The 24,750-nt window shown below is 41.1% G+C and overlaps 1 protein-coding gene across 7 annotated transcripts in view; it reads left to right on the top strand.

Moving 5' to 3' along the window:
* Nucleotides 1-24,750, top strand: part of LOC121322894 (arf-GAP with GTPase, ANK repeat and PH domain-containing protein 1) — a 197,854-nt gene that overhangs the window by 148,793 nt on the left and 24,311 nt on the right. For 5 of the 7 annotated variants that reach the window (XM_041263443.1, XM_041263445.1, XM_041263439.1 and 2 more), the window contains 3 exons: nt 2,467-2,628; nt 11,094-11,255; nt 20,500-20,577. In XM_041263443.1, coding sequence (XP_041119377.1) covers nt 2,467-2,628; nt 11,094-11,255; nt 20,500-20,577 — 402 coding nt within the window. The remainder of the gene's footprint in view (nt 1-2,466; nt 2,629-11,093; nt 11,256-20,499; nt 20,578-24,750) is intronic. The other 2 variants (XM_041263446.1, XM_041263442.1) reach the window with 1 other exon arrangement.

Genomic DNA, 24,750 nt, shown 5'->3' on the forward strand with positions numbered 1-24,750 from the left:
TTTGTGAACCCCTTAGAATTTTCACATATTTCAAACCTAAAATGATATTAGATCTTAATCTAAGTCCTAATATAGATAACCTGATTAAACAAATGACACAAAAACATGATACTTTGTCTTTATTTATTTATCCACAAATAATTTGGCATTCAATATCCATGTGTGAAAAAGTATGTGAACCTTTAGATTCAATAACTGGTGACACCCCCTTGAGCAACATTGACTTCAACTAAGTGTTTCCTGTAACTGTTGGTTAGTCTCTCACATCGGTTTTGAGGAATTTTGGCCCATTTCTCCTTATAGAACTGCTTCAACTCGTTGACATTTGAGGGCTTCCTTGCATGGACAGCTCGCTTTAGGTCCTGCCACAACATTTCGATGGGGTTTAGATCCGGACTTTGACTAGGCCATTCTAAAACACAGAATTTATTCTTCTGCAGCCATTCTTTTATAGATCTGCTTGTATGTTTAGGATCATTGTCTTGCTGCATGACCCACTTTCGGTTCAGCTTCAGCTCACGGCCGGATGGCCTGACATTCTCCTCTCGAATCTTCTGATACAATGCAGAATTCATGGTTGTGTCAATGATGGCAAGCTGTCCAGGTCCTGAGGCAGCAAAGCAGCCCCAAACCATCACACTCCCTCCACCATGCTTGAGTGTTGGGATGAGATTATTCTGTTCAAACGCAGTGTTTGGTTTTCGCCAAACATAACGTTTCTTATTGTGGCCAAAAGTTTAACATTTGACTCGTCTGTCCAGAGAACATTGTTCCAGAAGTCTTGTGGATAACCTACGTGTTCTTTGGCAGGCAGCAATGTTCTTTGTAGCGAACAATGGTTTCCTTCGGGTTATCCTTCCATGAACACCATTCTTGTTCAGTCTTTTGCTGATAGTTGAGTCATGAACACTGACATTAGCCAAGGCGAGAGTGGCCTGCAGATCCTTGGATGTTACTCTGGGGTTCTTTGTGACTTCCTTGATGATTTTCCGGTTTGTTCTTGGAGAGATTTTGGTAGGACGACCGCTCCTGGGTGGAGTGACTGTGGTCTTGAACTTTCTCCGTTTGTCATTTGACTGTCTGTCTGACAGTGGATTGGTGGAGCCCTAGATACTTAGAAATGGTTTTGTAACCCTTTCTAGACTGATGAGCATCAACAACTGTTTTTCTGAGGTCTTCAGAGATTTCTTTTGATCGTGGCATGACGTGTTTCCACACACCTGTATGGTGAAGACCAAACTCACAAAGTTTCTGATCTTTATATAGGGTGGGGCCTCCCAAACTCACCCCTGAAGATCTACCTAATTATTTAAACATCTGATTCTAATTATCCCTTTAACTGAGCTGATAAAACCAGGGGTTCACTTACTTTTTCACATACCCTGAATCTTAATTACTCATTGTTTGTCTTATTTATACATGCATTGTTTCAAAAGACATGGAATTGGTTAATATAAACCAAATTGGATATTTAAGAAAAGACTGGTTTTGATTGAAGAAGGCTATCATGGTAAAACTGTGGAATTTCCATAATTATCATTGGGGTTCACAAACTTTTTCTCGGCACTGTATATGTGTGTGTGTATGTATGTATCTATCCTGTTCTATGTGAAGGTTTTTGAAAAATAGTAATTTGATCAACCCGAAGCCAAACTGGCACTTGCTTTAATCAAGTAAAAAGCTGGAAACACGAAGCAGGGAGACAGATGTGACTTGTGGCATTTAAAAGTGGCACCCACTGCCGCACTGTGTTGTTTCTCTGAAGTAAATTCCAAGGTAATTGTGTGTATGTAAGTGGTAGTGGAAAATGCGACTGAGCCTTAGTTAAAAGCAGACCTGTTTTGACAAGGGAAATACGAGCAAAACCTAGTGAGCATAATTTGTCCAATACAGGCACTCACTCTGGTCTTTCACAAGCAATCTCCAGCCAGCAGATTTACTGTAGGAGATGGGAGCAGAGATCAGGGTGTGATTGCTGAGCTGCTGCTGTGCTCAGGTCATGCCCATGGTAGTGTTTGGCAAGATTTGTAACCCCCTGCTGATTCCTGTTTGAGGGATGTGTGTGTCACGCTTGTTTACCAAGTCATTGAGAGTCAGAATCTGGTAATATATGGGAAACCCTGAGCATCTGTCCGTCTGCCTTTCCATATTCGTACATGATATGTTCATGCTGATTTCCTCTTTCATTATACACTTCTAATTTACTATTTACCCTGGATAACCCTACATGTATTTTTTAAAGGACATTGGGTATTTCGTACAGTACGCTACACAGGGTGTGGAGCATTTTCAAATCCTTTTTGACACCCTGGCGTAGGTTTTACGCAAACTGAAGGAATTGGAACATAGTCAAGGCTTTGAGTGCAAATTGTAGACCTGGGTCTAGAAGCGGTGTCCACCTGCGAAAAGTGGAATTTAATGCGCACAAATATGTATAAATGAGCAGATTTTATTAAACCCTTTCAGGCACAGTGACAACCAGCACATCGGCATCTCAGATGGCCAGTGGGATCAACCTGGTTGCCTTCAACAGCCGACCGGACGGGATGCACCAGCGGTCCTACTCTGTGTCCAGCGCTGACCAGTGGAGCGAGGCCACTGTGATCGCAAACTCTGGCATCAGCAGTGGTAAGTTCCTCCCTCCCGGGCAGCCTTCCCCAGGAATCTGTGTTACTGAGATCACCATGAGGGAAAATAATCTTGTTTTAGTAGGATAAGAAATTGCTAATAAAAAAAGAGAGAAAAAAAAATATATATATATCTATATATATATATATATATATTATATATATATATATATATATATATATATATATACATACGTGCCTACAGTATTGATACATACAGTGCCTTGCAAAAGTATTCAGACCCCTGACCAATTCTCTCATGTTACCGAATTACAAGTGGTACGTTGAAATTTCATTCTGTTCGATATTTTATTTTAAAACACTTAAACTCAAAATCAATTATTGTAAGGTGACATTGGTTTTATGTTGGGAAATATTTTTAAGAAAAATAAAAAACTGAAATATCTTGCTTGCATAAGTATTCAACCCCCACACATTAATATTTGGTAGAGCCACCTTTCGCAGCAATAACAGCTTTAAGTCTTTTGGGGTAAGTATGTACCAACTTTGCACACAGTGTCGGAGTGATTTTGGCCCATTCTTCTTGGCAGATTTGCTCCAGGTTGTTCAGGTTGGTTGGACGACGCTTGTGGACCGCAATTTTAAAATAGTGCCACAGATTCTCAATGGGATTGAGATCAGGACTTTGACTGAGCCACTGTAGGACATTCACCTTTTTGTTCTTGAGCCACTCCAGTGTTGCTTTGGCCTTGTGCTTGGGATCATTGTCATGCTGAAAGGTGAATTTCCTCCCAAGCTTCCGTTTTTTAGAGGACTGTTGCAGATTCTCTTGCAGTATTTTCCTGTATTTTGCTCCATCCATTCTTCCTTCAATTGTAACAAGATGCCCAGTCCCTGCTGATGAGAAGCATCCCCACAGCATGATGCTGCCACCACCATACTTCACTGTAGGGATGGTGTGTCTTGAGACATGGGCAGTGTTAGGTTTGCGCCACACATAGCGCTTTGAGTTTTGGCCAAAAAGCTCTATCTTGGTCTCATCTGACAACAAAACCTTTTCCCACATCGCAGCTGGGTCACTTCCATGCTTTCTGGCAAACTCCAGACGTGCTTTCAGATGGTACTTTTTGAGTAACGGCTTCTTTCTTGCCACCCTCCCATACAGGCCAGTGTTATGCAGAGCTGTTGATGTGGTTGACTGGTGCACCATTACTCCACTTCCAGCCACTGTAGCGCCTTCAAAGTGATGGTTGGCCTCTCTGTGGCTTCTCTCACAAGTCTCCTTCTTGTTTGAGTGCTGAATTTTGAGGGACGGCCTTTTCTTGGCAGTGCCTGGGTGGTGTGATGCAGCTTCCACTTCCTGATTATTGATCCAACTGTGCTCACTGGGATATCCAAACACTTGGATATTATTTTGTACCCTTTCCCTAATCTATGCATTTGTATTACTTTATCTCTAACTTCTGTAGAATGGTCTTTGGTGTTCATTTTCCTTCAGATTCACAGCCTTACCAATGATCCTTCAACAGTGGGGTTTTTATCCAGAAAATGCGACAGCAACTTTAATGGTTCACAGGTGGAGGCCAATGGTAAGGTAATTGTGTCCTCGTTAGGTCAATTTCTTTCATCAGTGCAAACTGGGAGCTTCCACAGCACAGGGGTTGAATACTTATGCAAGCAAGATATTTCAGTTTTTTATTTTTCTTAAAAATATTTCCGAACATAAAACCAATGTCACCTTACAATAATTGATTCTGAGTTTCAGTGTTTAAAAATAAAATATCGAACAGAACAAAATTTCAGTGTACCATTTGTAATTCGGTAATATGAGAGAATTGGTCAGGGGTCTGAATACTTTTGCAAGCCACTGTATATGTATGTATGTATGTATGTATGTATGTATATATATATATATATATATATATATATATATATATATATATATATATATATATATATATATATATATATATATATATGACACACACACACACAGCACTGGTGTTCAATAACCTGCCTTTATTAGTTCTGGAAAATCCAAGTGCTAATACCTGCCACTGGGGTGTGCTTATTAAGAGAATATTATTTTGGGCTTTGATTATATGGAATCAATACACAGACAACTGTACCGCTCCAAATGCTTGAAAGCAGCAGGAAAATGTGTGACAAACACCACAAAATAACTGTGTAATTGCAATGCGATGTGCAGTAGATATTTTCCAATTTGAATTAATCTGCAGGCTTATCTTTCATTTTGCTGAAATTAGCCTTCCCATCTGAAAGCCTGCATCCAAAACATCTGTTGTAACTGCAGATCCCACGGATTAAGTTGTCTAATAAAATAAAATAAAAATAAGAGTGCAGTAGATAATTACTGCAGTTCTGGTGGGCAGTAAGAAGGTGGGCCGGGGTGTAATTGTAACCGGGCATGTCACTGAGCAAGCTTTTAAAGGTGGTTAAATTTAAGTTTTAAAAAAAAAAACACTCAAATTTGTTTGTGTGTTTCATTAGCGCAAGCCTGTGCTCTGAAACGGCAAAGTTTTATATGACGGAGCGTCTTGTGTTCTTATTATCAGGCCACCCAGGAGTCCCAGTAGATCCACCATTTAAACAGACATCTTAAGATCAATGGTATCACAGAGGACAGTGCTCTGGAGTACATTTCTTAGTAAATGAAACGAGAAACGAGAGAGAGGGGTATGCTGGGCTGCAGAGTACTCACCAGTGTAGATTCTCATATATCCAGCATTGATCCAGCTGTCCACTCCTAATGCTGCTTTAACTGTTTATCAAGCTAATGGGTGCTGAGGGACCACAATTATCAACTCTGGATTCATTTTAGCAAGGGGGGGGGGGGGGGGGGGGACTTTGTATGACTTCCACTGTTCCACAGTCCTCTGTACTGATTCATCACACAGCAATGAAGACAGCTCACCATGGGCTACAAGGTTTGTGTCATGCCTTGGGTTAAGGGGGGCACCTCATTTATATTATTTTGGACACGCAGCCACCTCCAAAGGTCAACTTGCAAACCCCTTCATATACAATGTAAGCCATTCATATACAATGTAAGCCAGCATTACAAGGATGCTCAATAAGGCAATGCAAGGAAACAAAGTTTGTTTAATTTCATATATTGGCCATCAATAAAACAAAAAACTAAACAGGCAGTATTGTTATTTAAATAGCAAATGTATCAAATGTATCAAAGTGGACAAAGCCATTTCAAATGTTATCCCAGGTTGCTGTCCTCTGTGTTCATAATACTGCCCAATAACACCCTTTGTCTGCAGTAGGGAATAACAGTACCATCATACTTAACTGTAAAACAATGCAGCCACCTCTGTCACTTCAATACGCAAATGAAACTGTGAAGCTTTTAAGTTTTTTTAAAGCTGCAGAGCTTTCCAGTGCAAAGTACTTTTTTAGCTGTCTGTAAAGCATTTTGATAAAGACATGATTACACATGACCTACAGTAGGAAGCGCACCTGCCAAACTACGAACAAACACAAGGGCAAGGGGGAGCGCTTCGGTCATACTGCTGCAAAACACTTTCCCAGTGACTGTCTGAAAAATTAGAAATGCGCAGGCTTTTACAAGTAACCTTTCTTTGTATCTAATGATGTTATTAGATGCAGTAAATGATTGTATTTCTTGTGATGGCTGCATGACTGTAGGGTGTAAGTTGATTGCTCGTCACCTCTTGCCCCAAGGGATCACAGGAGATCATCTTGCCTCTCGAAAGATGATTACTTGAAATGCTTTACCTAGGTCGTGTGCAAGCACATGTGGATCAGCTGTTTGTCAAAACGGTTGGCAGTAAACTTTCATTCCTTTGCTGTAGTTTCTGCATTTTACTACCTTTTGTATGGCATTAGTTTAAGGAGAAGTCAGAATCATAAAGGTACTAACTTATTGCTAACTTTAGAAAAGGCATCCCAGGAGATGTACTGTTCGTCTCCATGTAGTTTGGAGAGTGCAGGCAGAGGCCAGGACAGTGCACATGGATTTTATCAGTCTTACTGTTACAGGCTTCACTCCTACCTATTCTGTTCATTCAGCTAACCCTCTGACTGCCAGGAAGCGTCTCGGGTACAGGGCACTTCTCAATAGCTCTACCACTGCTGCAATAGTTTCATAGTCCCCTCTATCACTGGCTTGTGCAAGTCTGCAGGACACTGTAGCAGTGGTGAGGTGATGCATGTACTTCTACAGTACGTACCGTGTATTTCAAACATCAAAAATAACAATAGAGCAAAAACAAAGGGAGTGTAAAACCACCCCATAGGGAATAGCCTGAGAAAAGCATTTGTGAGAAGAAATGCCTTACACCTGGTATTCAAGCCTCTGTTAAATGGGTGACTCCTGATGTCCTTATGCTTCACTCCGCCCTCTTGACATTCAGTGCCACTTTCTAATGCCTTTTGCAAAGTCTGCTTTGATCTCCCGCACACACAAATAATAAGTTTGCCCTTTGCTACCTTTAGATCAGTTGCCTTGATTAAATTAAAATAATAATAATAATCGGTTTTAATTGGGAACTCTTTTCTGTTGGCAAACTCCAAACCTCAAAGCCCTAATCACCGCAGTTGACTAATGTTCCTATTTTAATTTCCCTTTGTCTCTGGGCTGCTGTGATGTATTTTCGAACAGTTCGTAACATCCTGGCCCCTCTTGTACTTTCCTTAGTCCTTTAACCTCTCCCAGTGTCTCCGGTCCCCTAAGCTGATATGCACTGTTTATTTTCCCGTTATCTTTGTTGCCTCTAAGGCACCTTCTCTTTTAGTAACATCCGGGCTAATAATCAGTTGTTAGGTCTAGTGACTAGTGTAGTGCTTGAAATCATAGCTCACATTAACTATTGTTCCTTCTGCCCTGAGACAAGGGAGTCGCACAGATACCTCTACATGCCACAGTGTTTTGTGCTGGAGATAAACAGCGCAGTTGTATAAGAAATGGGTTTTGCTGTGGAAGATTTGCATGTTGAGCCTTAGCTCAGGGAGTGGGAAAGCGGTTTGGTTTTCACACTGTTCTTTTCAGAGAACACAGAAACAAGAAGCTTTTATTCACAGCTACTTCAAAATCATGAAGCAACGTCATTGCACCTGCCATGTCCCTTGAGATATCGTTTTTAAAAGACGTGCCTGAGGGTTGCACAGTATTACCGAAGTATCACAGTCATTCAGTTCCATAAAACAATACCATAACTGGACCCAAAAACTCAAGCGAGAGTTTAGAAATATCCAACTCAGTATTTTTATGAATACCAAACCTGATTATCTGATTAATAAATACCATATAAAGAGAATGATTGGACTTGCTAGCTGTGTATAAACAGCACCTGCTTTGCTGCGTGATTAAACAGATTTGATTACACCCGATACACGGTGGATAGATAGCAAGACTTTAATTACTGGAGCTCCTCTGTTAGGGGAGCGCTGACCCTCTTTAATCAAAGCGTTTTGCACGTGTGCTCAAACAGCCTTGTTTCAGCTGGTGGATCACAGGATCAGTGCGGGTCTTGGAAGAGTGGGGTGGGTACATTTCTGCATGCAACCCAAGACTTTGAAGTGCCCCTCTCACCTGCTGCTCTGTGCGATCAGGACCCCGCACTGAGAATCTCCCCCCACAGACATCACGACCAGCCAAGCGCCCACTCCCACCCCCAAGTTAAGGGTGAATCCCTGGTCAGCCCACACTGTTTAACGGGAGCAACTGATACCATCACTTAAATGTGCTGATAGTGGAATATCCGTGGTGCACACACACACACATACGCCTGTAGAAAAAGCACGGCACTCGCTTCTAAGTCAATATATTTTTCACTAGTAGCGCACTTGATATATAGAACAACAGCTGCACATAAATGTTCTCCAGCTCTTGCAGTCTTACTGTGATCGTCTGTAACTGGCTCACTTCGTAGGTGTTTTCCTTCTCTCCTGTCATGCGGAAGCCGCACACAAACTCAGAGTCTGCGCTGGGACGAATGGAAGAATGAATGAATGCACGCACATCCCAAAGCACAGGTCAATGCAGATTCCATGAAAGCGCCATCTCTGTGCTGTGACAGAGCCACCTGTCCTGACTGAGGGATGTTGTTTGCGGTAACTGAGCTGGAAAATGATACAGCAGTTATTGAGATCGCCCTTGTAAACCCACGGTTAGGAGACACCAGGAATTGACAGTACTCTGCGTAGATCTGGCTGCCATTATTTTCTTCAGAGGGGTAATAACAGTTAGAAACCTAACCAAGCCCTCGCATCATCGGTTCTCCCAGGGGCATTGTCTTACGCTGCCTGCCCACAAATGAAAGAGAAAGGTTCTTATAGCAAACTGTCCTCTGCACGCTTGACTTCCAGGCTTCAAAACACAGCGTGGTGTGTGTGTGTGTGTTTATCTATTTTCAATGTTTTAAAATCTGCTTTGGCTGTGTATGTGGCATACATTGTTTTATAATAACCTTTATAATAGAGACTAGAGCATTATTGTTAAGTAAATCATCAGGGCTGATGAATGACCAAAGGGCACTTCACTACTCAGGTGGTTAATGTATACATTTGTCTAATTTCCCTCTAATAGTCACTGTTGTGTGTTCAGACCCTTTCATGTCGTAATCCCACCAGGATCTGTAGCCAATATCTCATACCAAGTTAGTAAGTTATACAACCCCAGTGCTTGGCTGTGGAGCCCTTTCTGTTTTCTAGTGTTCAGCTGTTGCCAAGCGGCTCTGGAACTGGCAACCACTGAAGATAGAAGCGTAGCAGACAGAAACTGATTTCACATCCCCGGCCGTGCCTGCACAAGAGCCCATTGTGCCCCCGAAGTGAAACTGATCCCCATGTGTTTAACTGCAGAACAGGTGTCTTTGATTGGGGGGCTATACAGGAATGTCAATAAGCAGGTCGTCTTACAAGAAACTCCACATCCCACTGCGTGCCCACCCACAATTGAAGATGCCCTGTGATGTTGGTTAATCTAACCTGGATATGCTTTCTGATTCTTACACAGTGTGTGTGGTGCACTGATGTTGCCGTTAGGGCCTTATTTATTTAAAACAGCTTTGATGGCTCTCTGACTTAACTCTGCACAGGATAGCAGTGACGTAGAGAAAATGCAATAGAAACGGAATAAATCCCTCCTGTATCATATTATGTAGTGGCGGGACTCGGGATGTTATTCCCAAAAGCACAAAAGAAATACACTGCCGGCTGCCGGGCAGTACAGGTTTGCTGCAGAGGGATTTTGCCAGTATTAATATATTGCAGATCTAGTTTTAAATCCCATCTGAAGAGCTGACTTCAGTTTGCCTTTCCTGTGCTTCAGTCACATCAGCGAGAGAGAAAAAAGAGAATAAACTGCCCCCCCAACCCAACAAAACATTGCTTTTTTTTTTTTTTTTTTTTTTGATGTTGCTATTATTTGTCTTTTAACTTGCGAGCAAAACGTTAGCCTGAGCAAAAGTAGCTGCTGCAGTCACAAACACCCTGTGCTAAGTCTAATAACGTTTTATCCCGAAACCAGAAATTTAATGTGCAGGCCATTTTTGTCAAGCTGTCAGCCACAGCCCATCACAGTGAGAGAGAGAGATGGGAGAGTGAAAGCGAGCAAGCTGGCTCACTGCAGTCCATCAAACTCTGGAGATAATGATGGGCTGGGCAGTTAATCGGGTACAGTTAATTGTACGGTTCGAGATGGCATCTTGTCAGCAGAGATAAGTTGTCACGTTTTCCACTTGAGCTGAGACTAAATGATTGTAAAATAAGTTATGAGTGTCCTTGGGGCTGTCTGCTGTTGCGATAGACTGGGGCAGTGTTGCTGGATGGGGAGGGGGCCCGCCATCACTCCAGCCTGGCTGGCTTGATATTTATGTGAACTGAGTGTTATTTTATTCAGCCCCCAGTCACAGCTGTCAGATCGGCGAATGAAAAGTGAAACCGCTTCCCTGCCTCATGTTTCTTGTCTCATGGTCTGCGATACTTATTATTATTATTATTATTATTATTATTATTATTATTATTATTATTATTATTAACGACTTGTGCCTAAGAACAAACCCCCCTTTAATTATCCTTCAGACTCTCTCTGAGAGGAAACAGAAGAAAGGGACATGCCTTTGTCAATAAGCTGCAATACCTGATGGCTGGATTGTTCTGCTTTTTTAAATGGCAAACTGTTATACAGTTCAACTTGGACATGATTCCAGTCTTGCTTAAATATATCTCAAATGAGTCAGTCTTCAGTGTTTCTATATTTCAGCTAGGTTTAGATATTTTATAAACTTGTATGTTGTCAACAGCTGGCTTTATGCAGTTGGCAGTTAATGTGTCGATAGAACACAATGTACCAGTGCTCTGCACAGCCAGTGCACACACAGACTAATTCAAACCTGGCCTTTAACAATGATGGGATCTTTTCAGACACTGATCAGAGTTGCTGTTGATGATTCTCAGTGATAGTGATATATTTGTGTTGGATAATCAGCGTTCTCTTCTCTTCTGCTACAGACACAGGCCTGGGTGATTCAGTGTGCTCCAGTCCCAGCATCTCCAGTACCACCAGTCCCAAACTGGACCCCCCTGCCTCCCCGCATGCCAACAGGAAGAAGCACCGGCGGAAGAAGAGCACCAGCAACTTCAAAGCGGACGGCGTCTCCGGTGCAGCCGAAGGTAATTGGAGCCGCGGGGATTCCCGGAGCAGCTCGCTGGGTCCCGCGCTCGCTCACCTAGACTGGGGCCTCATCCACACAGCCACCTTAGCAGTAAACTATTCTCCTCTCAAACTGGGGCAATGGGAACACACCAAAAAGGGTTTATGGTTCGTGGCCACCAAGAGATTTTCTGTTTTCTAAACAAAATAATCCGGTTTGTTTCATACCAAGTACAGAAAAAATGAGCTGTTTACTACAGTGTCCAGTGACCTTACATTGTACTTCCCCCGGTGTCAAGTCAAGTTTGAACTTACCCGGAGATATAATGTTATGGTGTTGAGATTGGGGGGGAGTGCAATATGTTATTTCTAGCACTTACTATGTCAAGTAATATATATATAGGCTTATCAAGTCTTAAATACAGCTGACAAATCCTGAGATCGTAATACTGTAGTTACGTGGAGAGGACAATCCTGTGCCCTCACTTGAAAAGGTTAAAGCCCATGTTCCAGTCAGTGACCCCTGTAGTTGTCAGTAGCACAGATGACTCTAGACCTTGCCCGGTTCCAGGTTATATACCGAATGTATCTGAGGCTTGAGCTCCAGTTGATGAATGGGTGTGTTGGTCAGCTCGATAGCAGGCTGCATAGATCAGGGTGGTGGTCATTGGGTTGTAGGGGTCAGAGTGAACAGGCTGAAAGCCTCAGTCATGTCCCTGATCTTGCCTCTTGCTTGCTTCTTACATCATCTTTATTTTGATGGTAGCCACACTGAACCTTGCGTATTGAGCTCTCTTACTACCAGCTGTTTCTGTTGCTTCTGTGACTCCTTCAGCTGTTTTGCTGGAATACAAAAGCTTTCCAGATTCCTTTTGAAAATACTTGCAGTGGCCCGGTGGTCTTGCATGATTAGCACCTTCAGAGCAGAGGGAAAGGCATTAACCTTTTCTGTGCTGACTGGTCTGCTGTTTTCAAGATCAGAAGGTCAGGCTCTTGTCGGTGCGCCTGTTGGGATCAGGAAGTTTGAATTATTAGACTGCTGTGTAGCTGTGTTGTTACTGCACAATAGCACTTTGTGAGATGCACACAGGCCGCGCTGTCTGTCATCAGCAGAGAACTGCCTTTTGGAGTGCTGACACTTGAACAACAGTCCACACCATTTATTTTGTTTCTTTTTTTAATTGCGATATTAACCCCTTGAGGTTCAGCGGTTCATTCCCATTGGAGCCCAGCTGGTCTCCCCAGTTTTTTTGTTCTTTTATGGTGTTGGTAGACTGAGGCAGTACAAGTGACCAGTTGAATCACTCAGTGTGAGTGGGTTGCTCAGCTGGAATTTGAACCATGGTTTCGCTGTACATTGTATTTTGGTGTAGCATATGACTTAATGACTTTATGAGCTGTCAAAGCTTTCTTAACTCCATGTTAAATCTCTAGTGATAAAAACTAAAACAAAAAGCAAATCCCATGTTTGCTTATTCGGTAAATGTCATTAGATTTAACCCAATACAAAAGCAGAGCAGAGATGGGTAGACGTGTGTCAGGTTCGGAAGCAAAGCTGGGCATTGAAAACAGGTTGCCAGGCACCCAGTCCTCACCTCGTCCCCTCGTAGTGGAGCTGGTGCTGCCTGTTTTTAATAGGCTCATTTCAGTTGTGCTGTGCACAGCCTCACTAAACCTAAAGTGGCTCACCCGTCGAGGGTTTCTCGCCTGTCGGTATCTCCCCAGCATTAATGGGCTGTAATGTGCTGAACCCCAGCTAATGCGATAGAGAGATTAGTAGCAATACTGAAGGAGAAAATGAACTCTGAGTGCTCAGCACCACAGGAGGGGTACGGCTCCCACAACAGGATTAGTAAAGCTTTCTTTCACTTTTCTTTAATAAAAGATGCTTTAATATTTGTGGCTGGCAGACCTTGTGATGCTGACGGCCCACAGAGAGAGTCCGGACTTGTTCTGTGTGTAGCCTCAAGAACAGGTCCATGGAGGGGCACGGTCATCAGCTAGCCTGGAGAGGGAGGCGAGGCATGCTGCTTTGTGCATGGTTGAACTGCAGAAATACATTGGGAAGGAACTGTACATAAATGAAAAAGTTCAGCAGGAGAGATAACTGGTGCTTGGAGGTAATCGTGTATATAACTCAGTTTTGAAGTAGCCCATTTTACTTATTTCTTTAATGTGCAATACTTGTGTATAGCACCACCTTCTGGAGGGTTCAGGACAAATGCCTATTCTACAGAACTGTTGTCCTGTCAGTGTTTTCTCTTTTAGCCTGGTAGCATCACTCATTGAATGGTGTAGCACGATTCTTACTGATGCAGTGCACTCCATACAGTACAGGTTGGGGAGATTGGTGACCACTGCATTTAGACTGTGGAGCTGGTGGCAGGCTTGTGCAAGCATCTTGCTGTAGTAAGTATGAAGTGGTGCTAACGTTCTCCTTCACGTAGAGAACACACTGTGTGTGCTGTCTAGTTTAATCAATATTGGGACTGACCCTAAGAAAAAAGGAAACCGGGTGTTTACTGTGCTAGATTAAAGTCTCTCTATTATACCCAATTTGAGCTTTATCATCTTGTTTTTCTATCTTGTAGTCACCTAGTTAATAAAAACAATTACACAAATTATTTACACAGCTCTGTGTTTTTTTCAAAGGTTTAAAATTGTGAAGCGGTCCCTAGCAGGATTCCCTTTAGCCATTTGTCAGCTAAGCACTTAAGTGAAATATTATAAATAATCTAGAGTATTGAAATCTTTTATCAGCTGTGCCACTTTCATTATTCAGTAAGCGATTAGTAACAGTCTCCCAATTTAGCCATTAAACACTTGTGCGCTCTGCCTGTGACTGGTGTCAAGCTCGCGGCTGGATGAAGTATACCACTGTCACTGCCGTGTTATTCATTGAGACGGGCTTCTCCCAGGTAGAGGCGGCTTGGCATGTCCAAGGTTTCATTATCTTCAGCTCAGACCAGTCTCCCCTCATCTCAACAGTAATGAAAGGCACTTAAACCCTGACAAGATCACAGCGCAGCAGTAAAGCAATGCTGGGCTAGTCTTAGGCTACTACCAGTCAAACTGGGATGTCTCTCAAAACTGTCTGTTAAGTACATGTGATGTGCCTGTATTTAACCCTTTCTTACTTAAACTGCTGTCCCCACTCCCCCTGTTAAGAACTGTCCCAGTTTTGCACACACATACTGTAACAGAGCGCTCTCAAAAGCTTACAAATGTGTGGGCTGCTTTCAGCCCCTTAGCCCCAACTCATTTTAATGTAGCACAGAACCAAGCAGAAACAATACAGTGATGTCATTCTGCCCACAGTAATGATATTGATTTACACTGGTTATAAAGAGGCCATGTGTGGTACTGGAAACAGGCATGCCTGCTGCATTTGGAATAGACGGTTCCAGAGACAAAGGGGGTTAAAAGTCATGATTTCTTGTAATAGCTAATTAACTAGTGAATTAATAAAGTTGTTTTTCGTTGCTGTGTTCTCACTGCACTCCTCAGATCTGTTTGTTTGAGTGAGCAGGCAGAGCCAGCGATCGGGAGATGGACAGGGCAGATAGTCTGTGTGGAGTTATTAACGTGGGTATGATTAATTGGGCCGACGGAAATAAAGACCCAGAGCAGGCCCGTGGGGAGCCCCAGCCTCTGCTCTGTTTCCTCTGTCCAAGCCTGCGGACTGGAAGGCTCAGTCAGTTTAAAAGTCCTCACCTCATTAAAGTTCTGTTTCAGTGAATGGTAGATATTGTTGCTCGAGTCCCAGCTACCCTCAACAGTTTCTGATCGTACAGTGAACATCATCTGCGATTGAGTAGATAATATATCATTAATGTGTGAGCACACTAACCCAAAACAAATGAAATAAAAACCTCTAGGTTATCGCGTCAGCCCTCATTAACTGCAAACTAGTACACACACGCGCAGGTTTGTAAAAACATCCCTATTTCCTTATGAGAAAATACGTACATTCACTTAAGGGAAAAGTAAATTTCTCTTTGGTCTTCCCTTCTGTCGTATGAGGTTTTAGCAGTGTTTCTCAGCCCTTAGTTTGGTGGTCTGGTGATCACAGATAAACAATTACAGCCCTGCTGGCGTTAAGTACCCCTCATTAAATAATTATACCTTCTGATTAGCTGTTTTGTAAGTCCCCGTGATCTTTGAAATCTGATAGTGCTTTTAGGGGTGCCTGTTAGTGACAGGAGTCCTGCAGTGAATTGTGTATTAAAGCGGCTGACCCACAGTTTCCTGCACATGACTGAAAAGAAACACTTCGGATTATTTTATTTTTTTTAAAGAGGTGTAATTTCCCAGACAGTACCCAGAGTCAAGATCGTCTGATTTTGTAGACTTGTTAAAAAATTGCAGTACTGTATTGGTGTCCATTGTTATCCTAACAGAGCATATTAAATCTGTACAGTGGTTAGACAAACGGGACCTTTCCCAGCATAGACTGTACTGTCAGATATGCATATTTCCATCACCTGATCACCTGGCATCTCAACTCATTTTACATTAAAGTGACTGTTCGGCATTATCTCAGTACAGGATTTGGGGGTCATACACATCTCTGAATGTCCCCCAATTCGTTTTTCAAAGCACTGTATATAGAGCAAATCAAGTCATAACAGGATACTGGAGACTTAAAACCACGTTGCTTGGTAAGCACTATATAAATGAATGAATGAGTCCTCTGATTAGTGCTGATTGCTTAGCCATGGCCTGTCTGTTAAAGCAGCTCCTCACCCTCAGCAGTAAACACAGATCCCATTGTTCACAGGCTGGCTTGTTATTCTTTAATCTGCCCCCCTCTGGGATTTGCTAAACCTGACCCTGTTAGATAAAGCACGGAGAGACAGTGAATAGGGCTCATAATGTGTGAGAGAGCTGCTAATTAACACCTTAATGACCTCAGAAATAACACAAGAAACAACACGGCTTACAACTGTGTGTGAGAGTGAGCGAGGGGATTTTAAAGTTGGAGTGCCATTATTTTGAAATACAAGATTTGCAAGAAGTTTTTTATATGAGGTGTTTTTGGGAGCATTTTCTATGTCAGTAACTAATTTTATACTAAGCTTGCATCATGTGTTACTGTGTTATGTTTCAATGTTAATGGTTTTTTTTTTTTGGGGGGGGGGTGTGGGGGGGGGGGGGGGGGGGGGGGGGGTTATGCCAGAAGCACTCATTATGTCCTTGAGCTTTTTGAACAAGATGGACAGAAAACTAAGCGGTTATATAAGCCCTATAAACATACCTGATTTAAGAGGTGATGTGCTCCATATATAGTATCTGCTTTATTTAAAGAGCCAGTGGTATACACATAGAATGGTATCTATACATACAGGGTGATTTCACAGTATGTTTACCACATCAATGATACTGTGGTAAAAATACTTTTGGGAAGCAAGCAAAGTGTTCTCTTATTTGAAGTGTTATCGAAGACGGAGTTGACCACCAGACATAATATGAATCAGCAAATAAGCAAGTATTTGTTACTTGTCATGATGCATGTGCATCAACATATGAAATGAACAGAATAAGAGAAAAGCAATAGACAAGTGTATGTTACATGAAGACCTTTTTTATTTTATTGTGTTACATGTTCCCATGTGTTGCTACAGCTGTTTACGTAAGGTGTGTGTATTTATTGTTTTAATTATTTTTTTTACATTTTGACCTATTTTTTTAAAACTTTTAAATTGCATTCCCTGCCTCAAGAATGCTTTCCATGTAGCTGCATGTACCTCTCAGAACTACATTTCCCATCATCCTCCTGTGCACATATGTAACTGAGATGGAATTACCAGTGAGCAGGAGGATGATGGGAAATGTAGTTCTGAGATGTCCATGTAGTTACAGGGGAAGCCATCTTGAGGCAGGGAATGCAATTTAAAAGTTTTAAAAAAATAGGTCAAAATGTAAAAAAAAAAAAAATTATTAAACATTAAAACAATACACACACCTTACGTAAACAGTTGTAGCAACACATGGCAAATCGAAAACCCCACGTTGCTTTAGAGGAGCTCACCACCTGTTTTACCGTGCAAACAGAACCACCTGGATGACTGGCTATGTGAGTGCGTGCTGTGCTTTTAACACTGCGATGTGTTATGGAGCAGCATCCGGCTATAGAGCCACATTGGGATTGTTTATAAAACGCTGACAAGGTTTGCTGTCCGTACTTCTAAAAAGTGATCATCCTGATGTGCATCACAGAGTTTTTCGCTGGAAACAATTTGTAGTAATGTAGTCTGCCTGTACTGTACATTTCTGCACTTGTATTACTTTTTTACACTCAAGTTTTTTTTGCAACTTTTTATTACATTCATAGCTTTTAATACAGTTTTTTTAATTCGAGTAATGCGTGCCTTAGTAAAGATGTTTACCCGCATGCACGCGTGCTTGATTTGTTTACTGTACTGGTGATTGAGGGACATTTTGAATGTGTGGTTGTGTGGGAGTTTGTACCGTCCATCGCTTACTGCGGGCAAATCACGTGACACAAGCACACCCGTTCTAAGCGGTGGCGACTGTGTGTAGATTAGTGCTTCAACAAATATCTGAATATTCAAACAAATATTTTTTAACATCTATTCAGATTCCAAAATCAGATGTTCAGATTCGCTAGAAGTGACAAAAATACCTTGCACTTATTTACCACTTCACCAGAAGTTGCACGACAGTTTAAAAAATGGCAAATGAAAAAGAGCTCTCTGCTGTGTTGCTACTTTCTGTTATGTGGAATGTAATAAACAAGAACCAAAATGAGTTTTTCCCCTTCATTTTACAATGCCATTTCCATGTTTGTTTTATTTGAAGTGTTTAAAGTAAACTTTTAGTTTTCATTTGCTTGTTCAGTTACAAAAAGGCACAAGTAAACTTCATGTTGTTACTTTATGAAAACGAACCAAAACAGTAAACTTTTTCCCCTTCATTTTACAATGCCATTTCCATGGCAAGTTGTTTTAGTCTATGGCCACTGTTTACTGTGAAACGGCAATGGCAAGGAATGAGAAAAAAGTAAAAAATAAATGAAATGTGTACTGTTTATTCAGGAATAAACAAGACAATGTTCATCTTGAACTGCTATTTAGCATCCTTTGTTTTGTCATTGTCCATCAAATCAACAGTACAAAGGTCACTCTTGAAATCAGGACTTAAAGGATGTGTTGCAGTAAGATTACCTTGGTTAAGAAAGGAGTACATGAATTAAAAGGCTAAAATATGTACAGGAACACAGAAATTGGACTATAGAAAAATTGCCCGAGGTGCTTTGGACTGTTGATGGATGGACAGCGACCCCTGTGCCTCCTGCCAGTTCTGTTGTTAATTCAACGCTTGTCTTTCTATTCCTTAAGGATATTTTGTTCTATTTTCTACTTATTGCTCATCCTTGTCAGACAGCTTTTGGGTCTTCCAGTCCTGGGTTTGTCAATTACAGATGATGTTTCTGTGTACTTGTTGATTATGCTTTAGATACCACACCGTAAAAAGCTATTTCACTCAATGCTTTTCATTCTTTATGCAAGTCAAGGTTGTTATAGTAGAAAACACCAGTGGAGGCTTTGTGTAAACTGTTGATGCTCATAATGCATCAGAGTAGAAAAATGCAACATGTCTAAGACTTTTGCACAGCAGTGAGTATGTATGTATGTGTATAATATAATATATATATATACACACACATCTATATTTGATCAGAACTGTACTGGTTGGTGTTATCATTGATAACATGATTTGGACCTATTGGTTTGTACTTGTCATATAGTGGATCATAAACCTTATAGAATAAATGTGGATTTGACCTTTCACCTCCCAGCATTCCTTAGGCAGAGTTTGCACCCCTCCTGATTTTCTGTTCATTTTCGTGTCGTTTTTCAAGTTCTTCGGCCTTTTTGTGAGTTCATGGGACGTCTTATTCTTCTGAAAGCCCTTCACTTGTGTGCTGATGTAAAACACTGGTAGTTTTGTTTTTTTCCAGTAAATGAATATCCACAACAAAGCTCTTTACCGGTAAAGATCAATGAGGCAGGTGCTGTATAAAGTGACTGTATTGCCTTTTCAGTATGTAATGGCCCGCAATTAGTGCTTCCTGAAGGTACATTGAATTGAAATGTAGAACTGGAGCTGGATTACGCTGTGTCGTCTGCCAAACACGTGACATCCTTAATTCGGAGTAAATGAGCATCGCTAACTTCCCTGATCAACGTATTGCATTCTAATCCAAGTGATTGAACTTTTTAAAGGTTTCCGGATGACTTCATTTATCGCAGCAGAACGCACTGGCCCAGCCTGTTTAAATGTCTTCTTTTTTTATGCTGAAGTTGATTATAAATATTGATAAAAAATCAATAGTTGTTAATCTTGCAACTGAGCTAGTTGAAAAGCAAGCGCGTTTTAATTGGGGTTATTCTCAGTTAAAGGTGTTCTCAGAATAGTCTTGTCAAGCCTCCTGGGTCCTGAATTGCTTTTGATTAGAAGTGGTAATGCACTGTTTGGAAGAACAGATCTGGTACGTTTTTAATTCTACATCTCAAAAGCATCAGCATAGCAAGTACTGTATCTACCAGTTTCCAGCTACACTTACTATACTGTAGTGCTGAAAGAGAAGACTTCACACTGTCCTCCTGTCCCCCACCCCATGTTCTCCAGGAAGACATTTAGTCCTCTAACCCCCTTCATGAGTGTACTATCCAATTTGTGCATGTTTATCGTACAGCACACCACAAGCCCTATTCAGTATGAAGGTTGTTTGTCAGACTATCCTCTATTAAAGTATACAGTATATAAGAGACATGGAGTTTAAAAGCGAATGTAGATTTGAGGGTTAAATGTCAGCTGCACCTTTTGTGTACAGAGTTCTGGTGTTCTGTGATACATACATGCAGATTCTTTGAGGTTTTGTTTTCTGTTAGACCAGCCAGATGACTAGAAGACTAAATGCATCTTTAACTTTCTTTCTTGTAATACGAAGCGACAGACTGGTCCGCTGCTCAGTTACAGATGAGTGTCTTCCTGGATTTCTTATTTATTTTTTTATTCGAGAGAAACCCGTGTGTCACCCCCAGAAGCGTAGCTTTCTGCTACTTTACCCCCTGTCCCTCGCCTCTGCCCCTCAAGCCCTTTGCTGAGTGTCCTTATGCTGGCTGTAGTTGTTGCTGTTTCTTGACATCTTATTTCTCCCTTCTTTTTTTGTTTCTTTTTTTTGTCTTTCTCTTCCTTTTTTTTTTTTTTATCTCTCCCTCCGCTGTCCGGATGCAGCCAAACGTAAAGCTTGGAAACTAAACCGTGTTGGTAGCCTGCGCAACATTTACAACAGCAGCAGCGCCAACACTGAAGGTAAATAAAGAAACATACAAAACTAAAACCTCTTCCCCCTGGGTGCCTCCTTCACTTTCTCCATTCACCTCTGCTCACTGGGGACACAGTTGCTATTGGTTTGCCTGGAGCATGCTTTAGATTTATCCCCGTGTTTTTGAAGTCAAACCCTGACTCTGTGTGTGTGTGTGTGTGCCAGTATTGTGTACGTCTCTATATAATTTTGACCTTTATTTGTCTCTGTAGAACGGTAATGTTTAAATTACTCGCAAGTAAAAAAAAAAAAAAAAAAAAACATTTTCTCCTTTTAATATATATATATATATATATATATATATATATATATATATATATATATATATATATATATATATATATATATATATGAGCAATCCTTGTAATATTTTCCAGGTTATTACTGTTTTAAAAGGGTGCAAACGATACCGAGAGTAATGATCTGTGTCACAATGCAATAGGGTGCTGTGACATTTAAGTGCAGTCCTTTAATTTTGTGTTCTTTTCATTTTCCCCTTCTTCATAATGTTGTCCGGGGTTGCGATTCCGCTGTGTGGCAGTGCCGGGTCATTTGCATGTGCCACCCTGCTTGTAAATTGTGTATATTGTTGTGCTGTTAAAGGTTGCCAGTGTCAAAGTTCACTAATTGACTTGCCTCAGCTTTCTTGGAAGCACGCCGATACAGCTCTGAGCTTTGTTTATTTTTTATTGCTGTTGCTTATTTAAAAAAAAAAAAAAGTAAACCCTTTATTTTTATAAATGGGCTTTTTCATAGATAATTTAGCTTTTTTTATTTTTACTATATAATGTGTGTGCGTGTTTCAGTAGTTTGGAGGGGGGGGCTGTGCATGATTATTACAGTTTTTATTATAACTGCCACAGGCACTTTTGGAAATGTACCAGCTGGGGTAATGGAATGTCACACGAGGGGTATTTGGAATGCGCAGACAGTCGCGTTTCAGTGGGCTTGTTGTAATAAGCGCGGGGGTCACGGACTCGCAGCCTAATGCCCTTTTTATTCATTAATTGACTCGAACGCGCAGGGAAAGGGGCGTAGGCTGTAATTCATGCCTTCGTGTTTCAGCTTTCTGGATTGTTGGTTTCGGTAATTGTCAAACAACCTCCCCTCACCCAAAAAAGAGCACAAATGTAATTTCGATTAGAACATTGTTCCTGACCCTGAAGGGGTTCTCATGTAAGAGTGGTCTGCCCAGTCTGGAGTCCTCCTGTACGCTCAATAGTCACTTGTGAGCAGCATGCATTGCTCAGTGAAATATGTACATCACATACTGCGGATTTGTTGATTTTTCTTGACATGTTTGTATTATAGCTTGGCGTAAACTAGTTTATATAAATAAATACATTTAACTGGACGATAATAATAATAATAATAATAATAATAATAATAATAATAATAATAATATGATTTGGAATTTCTCTTGAATGTTAAAGAACTTACAAGTGTCTAATTGGTGTATATATATTTATATATATATATATATATATAATATACATTTTTTAAATCATTCAGTGGCATTGCAGGAAAGCAATAACACGATAAATGAGAATTAATTTTAGCTATAATATTCTACTGTTGAATTATTCATTAGAATAATTGATGATACAAGTCATCCAGTACAATTTGTAACATGCTCTGTGGTAATTCTGGCATTCTAGCTGACAGATAGACCACTTGTAGAGTTTTCAGATCCTATCCTTGAATGGAAATGATTTTGAGGTTGAGGTACTCTTGTGTGAGGTAAGAGAGAAAGCAGCGTAACAAAGGTATTCTCCAACAGCGGAGGTGATCTAAATGCAAGCCTCTCTAGAAAGGGGAGTTTGGCGTCTACGAAGTTGTTCAGTCCTCGGTATCTTTCCAACAAGCACATGACACAAAAGCATTTTTTTTTGTCTTAAGCCTGGATTTAACCCAGCTGGTAGGTAAAATCCAGTGAGTTAAACTACAGTGACGTTGCCTCTGGCTACTATGACTTTACTGGAGAAGATGGGGTCTGATAAAAAAAAAACAATATGTAGATGGGACAAACCTGTTTTTTTTAGGTGTTACAGGCATAGTGATGCATGTGTTTTTGAAAGTGTGTGTGTATGATATAGATACATAGACAGATAGATGTTGCTTTACATGTTTTAGACAGTTTGAACATCATGAGATACTACTGAAACAGTCATTAGGAAAGGTGTTTTAAATAAAATGTGAATCACGATAATAAAAATGCCATGTTGTTATACTGTGGAGTGTACAGTACATTGCACACTTAGCAGCCATTGACACGTGCAGTGAAAGGCAGCACAGTGATCTCAAATGAATAACTCGTGAATATAGAGGGGAAATTGTACAGTAAATCATTTCCATGGGAGTAAACGTCTGAAGAAACCTCATCAAGTATAGGTCACATGTTCAGCATTGCCTCATCTGCTTACATACGTTGGTCATTTGTAACCCCCTTTGTGATGGTGCACTGTGCTGCTTTTAAAATGAATTGTTCTGCGCCGTTCTTTGCTGTCATTGCTGACGATGTTACTAAAAAGCAATTCCTCCACCAGCCGTGTCACGGCTGTTGAAAAGTCGAAAGCGGTTTAGTTCTCCGGTTGGGTCGTACCCCACTCAATCCTTGCTAAGGGAGTCAATTTTGTTTCTAATAGATAGGCTGCAGTGATTCCTTCTTCATTACAAAATTATTCAGCCTTCCCTCCCCATTTCTTTCCATTATAAACTGAACCAGACCAGGCTCTGATCTCTAGCTACCCCAGTGGATTATATTACAGGGCCCCCTTTGAGCATGTATCACTTATGAAATGATGCTTCATCAGTGGTTCATTAGTTATATCCATGTGTTTGTCCCTGGCGGCATTTTGGGTCTAAATTCTCTTCTATTGTTAACGGTTTCCAAATGTGGACGCTCCCCTGTGCCCTGAGCCCTTTAACCATGTAACTGTGTAGATGCCGATGAAATGTGGTCCTAATTGGCCCCTAATTGGCCTATTAACCTATTTGAAAGTTTGGGTAGTAGATCCATATGTTGCCTCAAAAGACTCTTTTATTATAATGTGATTGACCTTTCCATTGCACTCTGCCTGAGATGACAGTCCTGCAGTGTCGGAGTACTCTGGGCAGCACATGGCCGTAATTAGAGGGACATCCTGGACAATTAGCAAAGCCTGACCAGTAAGGGCACTGGTGGTTTAAAAAAAAAAAAAAAAAACCTGCTTTACTTCCTGCTCAGGACAGGTGTCTAGGGTGGGAAAGCCTGCTGAGCAGATCCGAGGGTTGAAGCATCGTTGATCTACCGTAGAAAGTTGTAGCGTTCCATCACCTGGACACTATATATAATCACCTGGGTTTGTGGGTACTGAAACTGGCTGTTCAGTGGCTCACATAGGTTCTGGTGGCTCTTGTCCCATTTCTAGACACCATTTCCAAGGCCAGCTTAAAAAATGGTTACAAAATCGGAATACTGCAAGGTAGAATCTAGAATGCACTTTGTAGATTCTTGTGGAATGTGCACCGTGCTACTGTTTTCCTGAAGCCATCGCAAATTTGGTAGATACGGCAGTTGATTTTTCTAATCAAACCCCAATAAATGTGTTCCCTCCAGGACTAAGCTCGGAATTAACAGAGAACTTTCTGTCATAAAATCCAAACTTTTATAGATGGAAGAAAATGTAGTGGCAAGGTAATGAACATGCTGGTTCACACCCAAGCTGTAGGGTTCAGGCTGGAAACCCGTTCACAAGAAGTGAATGTGTTATCCTGGTCCCCGGCAGTCAAGAAGAGGTTCTGTTCCCAGGCAGTATGACATCCGTGACCCAAAGGGAGTACACTGTGAAACAAAACATTGCAGATCTTCATTTGTCAAAATAATAGAATCATTAATCATTAATCATTAATTCAAGTTTTAATACCTGTGATGCAGACTTGGCTTGTTTAGTATTATTGTGCTGCAATTGTTTTTTTTATATGTATATATACAGTATATAAAGAGTGTTTCTTTGATTCTCTTAAGAAGTGGGCGACACAGTTCTCATTTGCCTTGTGGCTAATGTGTATTTCAAACTGTCCGCTCCTGTGGGAGCGAGGGATTTCGTGCAGCTGGGACACCCTTCCCCTGCACTAATCATGTCTTAACGTAGTGTCACCGTTGCATCCTGCCTTAATTA

The sequence above is a fragment of the Polyodon spathula genome, chromosome 11 (genome assembly GCF_017654505.1).
Source record: "Polyodon spathula isolate WHYD16114869_AA chromosome 11, ASM1765450v1, whole genome shotgun sequence".
NCBI classification, from domain to species: Eukaryota; Metazoa; Chordata; class Actinopteri; order Acipenseriformes; family Polyodontidae; genus Polyodon; species Polyodon spathula.